This window comes from Scylla paramamosain, chromosome 6 (assembly GCF_035594125.1).
Source record: "Scylla paramamosain isolate STU-SP2022 chromosome 6, ASM3559412v1, whole genome shotgun sequence".
Taxonomy (NCBI): domain Eukaryota; kingdom Metazoa; phylum Arthropoda; class Malacostraca; order Decapoda; family Portunidae; genus Scylla; species Scylla paramamosain.
The window spans coordinates 24,280,119-24,286,996 of record NC_087156.1 but is presented as its reverse complement, the minus strand read 5'-3'; the positions used below and the strand labels follow the sequence as shown (position 1 = coordinate 24,286,996).

The 6,878-nt window shown below is 50.4% G+C and overlaps 1 protein-coding gene across 2 annotated transcripts in view; it reads left to right on the top strand.

Annotated features, from left to right (window-relative positions):
- Positions 1 to 3,714, top strand: part of LOC135101468 (uncharacterized) — a 21,899-nt gene extending 18,185 nt beyond the window's left edge. Inside the window, exon 2 of one of the 2 annotated variants that reach the window (XR_010269283.1) lies at positions 3,442 to 3,581. Coding sequence is in view for 1 of the 2 variants with exons in the window: in XM_064005453.1 (XP_063861523.1) it covers positions 3,442 to 3,574 (133 nt within the window). In the remaining variant the exon portion in view is untranslated. Of the gene's footprint in view, positions 1 to 3,441 lie in introns of both variants that reach the window. The other variant, XM_064005453.1, reaches the window with a different exon arrangement.
- The last annotated feature ends 3,164 nt before the right edge of the window (positions 3,715 to 6,878 follow it).

Sequence of the window (6,878 nt, the reverse complement as noted above, 5' to 3'; positions counted from 1 at the left end):
CAACGGAGTGTGTGTGTGTGTGTGTGTGTGTGTGTGTGTGTGTGTGTGTGTGATCTAACGGCGTGGTGATGTTATGTGACGGACTGTATGTTATGATTTTGTGTTGTAGATATTCGGGAAGGCTAGTGATGATGATGATGATGATAGCATTGCTTATAGCGAAGATAGTGCCATGTGGAGCTGTTGTTGATGGTGTAGTGACATCTCTACGGTTGTGTGTGTGTGTGTGTGTGTGTGTGTGTGTGTGTGTGTGTGTGTGTGTGTGTGTGTGTGTGCGTATTGTTTGGTGGTATCAGAATGTTTACAACTGTGTCACTGGTGGTGGTGGTGGTGGTGTATATGTAGTGGTTTTAGTGGTATTTTTAGGGTACTAGCGGTGATTGTATTTATAGAGCTGTAGTGGTGGTGTTTGTGGGGTGGCAGTTATGGTGTTTGTTGGGTGATGTTAGTGGTGTTTGTGGAGTGGCAGTAGTGGTGTCTGTGGAGTGGTAGTGGCGTTGTTTGTGAGGAGATGGTAGCGGCGGTGTGGTGGTCATTGTTGTGCGGTGTGATATGTCCTGCTTTTCCGCTTCTAAAGTGAGATAGAACACGCCTGGCCAACCTGTGTGGGTTACTGGTGCCTCAGCCCTGGCTGGTCGCCTGGTCTCCCCGGCGCACCCCTCCACCTGGGGCCGCGACTCCTTTCCCTCAGGTAGCCTTAGGGAGATTAGACACACCTAAATGTAATACTATTGTTCCTCCAGCCATATTTATTGCGTTTGTTCCCCTTCCTTTTGTGTCGCCTCTCCTCTACACATAAGACTACCATCTCTCCCTTCCCTCTCCAACATATTTCCACCTTTACTCCCTCACTCTCTCCCCCGGACGCCACTACTATCACGTGTCTTTTGTTTCTGGGCTCCCTCTGTCGACTCGGTAACTTGATAAAAATACTGAGGGTTTTATATTTGATTCACTCGAGTTCTCTCCCTTTCTTTGTCCTATACCCTTCTCCCCGACCTTGGCTGTGACCGCTGAAGGGAAGGAGGAAGGGAAGGAGGATGGAGAGACAAACGACCCTCTCTGATAGCCTGGAGATGAGCCAGCACCTCCATCTCCCTCAGTATTCCTTACCCCTCGCCTTTTCCCTCCTTATCTTTTCTCCCCTGTCCCCTATACATCCTCACAAGTAAGTGATCTCGTCCTACTTGTTTGGACGCCACAACGTTCCCATCGCCGAGGTGACCGTCACCATCTGTGTCCTGCGTACTGTAACAACCGCCCCTCATTCTCCTTCCTCCTCCCTCAGCCGTGCGTTACCAAGCCACCACACTCCCCCCGGCAACCCTCCTCCCTGCCCTGCGAGTGAGTGGAGGGCGCAGTCTTAACGAGCCTCACGGAAGGGTGCACTTCATCCATTTGTTAGATTCACGTGACTTACTTGGCTTGTTTATCAGTCTTCTCCACGGTGCTGTTTTCCTCATTACCGCCACCCCGCGGCACGACGAAGCCGCGTGCCTCTTACACAAGGGATGGTACTCCCTCCAGGACGAGAGCAGACCCCCCACCACTCCTGCTGCCTCTGAGAAAGTGTAGGGGTGGAGAGGAGGGAGGGAAAGGAAGCTCTACCGAAAAGAAGTGGCTGTTGGGTCCCCATAAGGTTTGGCTTCATAAAAAAGCTTAAGAGGCTCTCTCTCTCCCAACTTTAAAGAAGCTCGAGGCCCACCAGGGTGTGCAGCTCAAGCCGTTTGGTGAGGGCGGGCCGGGGGTTCTTAGACCACTCTGTTGATTAATAAGGTTGTTAAATGATCGATCCTTCCTCCCGTTGGCCTTATAGCCATCTTATTAGGCAGCCTTTTAATACCACATAGCTGAGCAGGAGTCACGGCCTCGCGTGCTGCCGCCCCGTGACGTGTCGGCGTTGACGCACATTGAGACGCCTCACACAGGGGGTGAAGGGACTCGCTCCTACTGACGTCTTGTCTTCCTTGATAGGCTTGTGAATCGCCATTTTCCGTGCTTTTATTTTTACCATTTTATAATATATATTTTTATCAGTAATGCCTGTACATTAATCAACTTAATCATGAAGGGGTAAAGGAGGGAGGGAGGTAGAGGGAACCTGAGCCGCAGCAGCAGGTGGTAGTGGTGTGGTGTGAGGGGCGCGGCCATGCAGGTGGTGCAAGGGAGGGAGGGAGGGAAGGGCTGCCTATTGATCAAGTGGCCTTCAGTCCTGTGGTGGCCTACCGTGTGTCCCAGCTTAGCGTGTCAGGCCAAGGTGACCAGTCGGCTCCCCCCTGCGTCACGCGTCACACTACCCACCACTAACATGTCCGGGAGGCGGCGTGACGCGATCCCCGACCTCTGTGTAGCACCGCGTTCTTTCCTCACTCGGTGACTGTTGGGGAAGGCTGCTGGCCAGAGGGGCGAGGGGCAAGCTAACGCAGCCTGAGAATCACCACCTTATATTAAGCTTTATTACCCAAGATACCCATTTTTCTTGTCCCGCTCCCCTGGCCGTGTGCCTCCGCCTCCCCCCAGTGATCCTGTAAGGTTATCGGAGCTCCATTATGAAGCCATCAGGCCAGCTAGAGGCGCCACCTGATGCCCGGCAACAGGTCCTCGTTGCTGCCCTACCACCCATCGGCCCGCCCTGCCGCCACACCACTCACCTCGTCCCCTCCAGCCCTCCCTTCTTCCACACCATCTTAGTTGACGGCTGCTGGACACCTATACATCACATTCACTTTCATTTCGTCCTTCATTTTCACTTTCATCGCGTCTTCTTTTTCATTTTAATCGTGCAGTTCCTTCACCCATCCCAGTTGTGTACTTTTTATGCACCTGCAATTCCTGTTTCGTCTAGGTACTTTCCTCACTTGTAACATTTAAGAAGTTTTCTCTCTTCTTTCACCATTCCAGTCTGGTGCTCTCCCTTTTCACCCCCCTGCAGTGTTTTCCCATTTCTTTTTAACGCGGCACAGTATCTTTCCTTTTCCGTGCCTCCCTCGCATTTTATTCCGCGGACTTAAGAAAATCACAGTATTTTCTCACTTGATTTACTGCACCTCTCTTCAGCTTTATCTTTCATCTATCTTGCCTCTTTTTGACGTGGCATTCGTTAACATAATCAGCTATACATATTGACCCATCCAGACCGGCCTGCACAATCGAGAAGAAAATTATACATATGTAATAATTTTCCTCCCCACATTTGTTGATCCATCTTGTCATCAAAGACTTTGTCCATCATCATCCGTGCTGATGAAGTAACAGCCAAGCCTCCATTTGTCCTCAAAATAGACGCACAATTACATTATTTTTCCATCGCCCACCGTAACCTTTTCTGTTCAGTGTTTCCTGGGGTAGCCTTTTAATGCTGCCCTCCAGCTCCTCCCGGCGATGGCATTGGCGGTGGTGGTGCGCGAGGTGATACTACCCTCCACACCTTTTATGTTTCAGGTCGACGCTGGGCGAGGTGATGGTGAGTCTAGGGCAGCTCGAAGCCTCCAGCAAATGTCTTCAGACTGCCATAGAGATGGAGGCCAAGTCCCCCATCCTCCCCTTCACCTCTATCCCCTTCTGCTTCGAGTAGCGGTGGCGCTCCCCGTTCATCTGGTCGACGTTCCTCTGTTTGTAGGTTTATGTAGTTCCTCTTTTGAGATATATAGGAGAATATTATTGTGCCAGACTTGTGATTGACACGTGTGTGCCCATCTTACCGAGGGAGCCACGGCGGGCCGCCTGTGTCCCGGCGGCGCGGCACTCTCCACTCAGGCGAGGCCGTAACGCCGGGACTGAGGCGTCGCGTGATGCCGGTCGTTAAAGAAAGATGTTATTGTTGTTAGTTGTTGCAGCCCTATTCCAGGCTTTCCTTTGTGTGTGTGTGTGTGTGTGTGTGTGTGTGTGTGTGTGTGTGTGTGTGTGTGTGTGTGTGTGTGTGTTTCAATGTTCATTATTGATATTGAACAGTATAAGAATAGTCTTACGTAAATTACATTCCATTAATTTATATATATATATATATATATATATATATATATATATATATATATATATATATATATATATATATATATATATATATATATATATATTACTCATATGCCTCATTGAAGTTGATTGTTGCCATGTATATTATATACACATAGATGTTAAAAGACAAATATATATTATACCCTTTCCCAGTATTTTCTCTTCCTGTGCCATTAGGAGTGGGAAGGCATCCCAGAATCGTGACCCACGTGACCTGGAATGGCACGGCACCATTAGAGGAGCCCCGTGTGTGCCCATTAGCTAAGTGAGGCCAGTGTCAGACTCCCTCGCCAGGCACACGGTCACCATGGAAACGCTCCACAAACTAGTCAGTCTGCGGTTTGGCCCACGAGGCCTGCCATGGCCGGCGCTGTGCTGCTGTTCCCGGCGGGGCTGCGGCGCGTGGCTGCCCTACCTCTCTTCTGCCCTCACGCACCCTCACTTTGGGTCTTTGTTACTTGTTGGTATTGATCACATTCTTCCTGCACTTCATACATTTGGAGACGCATCAGAATGTAAGGTGACATTTTTACCAGAAACAAACATATTTGTGGGTTTTGAATTCTGGTGATTTAGCCCTACATGGCCAGGCGGTATCAGCGGATCCAGCTTGGTGGGCAAGGGCTAAGGGACGGGGAGGGAAAATGCCGGTTTGGCCTGGAACCAGCGGCCTCCATTGTTCTCGGCACCTTACCAACCCTGGATAAAGTCTTCCGGAAGCCAAGTAGTTGATAGCATTCGTAAAAATACTGACTGGGTGCGTAGAGGTCGGCGTGTGTCGCTCGACTGGCTGTCATGTGTGTCGTGAAGGTGTTGCCACGGCCGCTACTGTTTGATTCAACGTTGATTTCCTTCCTTCAGGCTTAGTTAGTGGTGGAGAGTAGCTGGTGCTGTGTCCTTGAGTGATCGGTGCGGTGTGTGCTTCTGAGTGCCCGAAAAAGTGTTATGTGCGCCTGAGTGACTGAGATTAGTGCAAGTGACCGAAGAAGTGTGTGTGTGTGTGTGTGTGTGTGTGTGTGTGTGTGTGTGTGTGTGTGTGTGTGTATCTGACTGCCTAGAGAGTGGTATGTGTGCGTCAGTGTGGCCGGAGTGGTGTGTGCGCGTCTATGTGGCCGCCTATGTGGTCTATGTGTGCGTGTGATTGGCTAGGGAGTGATGTGTGTGCGTATGTATGGCCGGGTGAGTGATGTGTGTGTTCGTCTGTTTGGCCGAGGGAGTGGTGTGTGTGCGTCTGTGTAGCCGGGGATGGAGGGATGTGTATTTGTGTGGCTAGGGGAGTGGTGTGTTTCTGTATGAATGGCCAAGATTGTGGTGTGTGTTTGAGTGACTCAATGGGTAGAGTGTTCTTGATTGAGGCTGTGGTGTGTGCATTCATTTAGGTGCCTAAGGAAGCAGTGCGTGCTTTGGTGCTGTGGAGTGGGTGGTGGCAGTGGTGGCAAGCACAGTCACGCCACAACAGCACCAGCCCTGCCCGGCCTTCAGACCAGGGTAGTTATTACGTCGCGTTGCACTAATTGATGGCAATGGCTGCATCCAGTCCCTCGTCACCACCTCTTGCACTCTCACACCCACGCCTCTCCTCTCCGTCGCCCTCTCCGTGACTGCCTCCGTCATGCTTCACTTGGCCATGCTTTCCGCAACACGGCTTCCAGACTCACGAAACACAACAGAAGTGCCGCATCATCTCACCCCTATACCCTCGCCGCTCAGGTGTTAAACGTGTTGATTCATACCCGGAAGTGCGCCTCATATCCAGGTGCTTAAGGTTACCGTTGACCAGCCAGGTGTGTGACGGCTCCGTGTGGCGCTGTGACAGACGCGCGGCCAACAGAAGGTGCTGAAGCTATAACAACACCATCACCACCAAACAGCTGCATGCACTCACATAGAATTAGAGAATGTGACAACAAAACACAAGATCAAAACAAATTAAACATAAATAATAACGCAGATTAAAGTCGGATCAACGATAATTATTAGTTTAAAGTTTTATTTTTCAGGGACTGTGTGTGTAGCGAGAGTTCGGAGAGATGCGGAGGGGCGAGGAGACACTGCTGGGTTGTGAAGGGGCAGAGGGAATATTGTTGGGGGATGTGGAGGGACGAGGAGAAGGCAGCTGTGAGGCACGTGGATGGGCTGAGGGAAGAGTGCTTTGTGTCGTGGAGGTGGGGGAGTTGGGATTATTGGGTTATTGAGGCTTGGCGAGGGTGTCGTTATGAGCAAAATGTTAGGACGGGTGCCGTGGTGTGTACAGTGGAGGGGCGGGGCTGGGCGCGACGATTGGAGAGGTTTGTCAACATCCCGTGAAGGACTCGTCTGCCCCACTAATGGGTCAACATCGCCCACTCACAAGCTGATCGAGACTCGCTGGGCGGCGACGAGGAGGGTAACTTGCCCCATCCAGTCTCTCCAGCCACACGAGTCTTTATTCCATACTCCTCCCATTTTCCTTTCCCATTCTCTCTCTCTCTCTCTCTCTCTCTCTCTCTCTCTCTCTCTCTCTCTCTCTCTCTCTCTCTCTCTCTCTCTCTCTCTCTCTCTCTCTCTCTCTCTCTCTCTCTCTCTCTCTGCACTTTCAATGTAGGTCAAACATGTAGTCATTACCTCTTACCGCGTTTCTTCCTCTCCTCCATACATCCTCTCCTCCATACATTCTTCACTATGAGTTCACTTCCATCTTTGCTTAACGTATTCGAATGTAGCACTCATTTCCTCTTCCATCTTCTGTTTCTCCTCTCATCAACACATTCCTTTACTGCGGATATCCTCTGTGCAATGTCATATTCACTTAGATCCTTATGATTTGACTCTATAAAGCGTATAGTAATAGTGTATAGTATAGTGCGTAAAGTAGATCAGAGAGT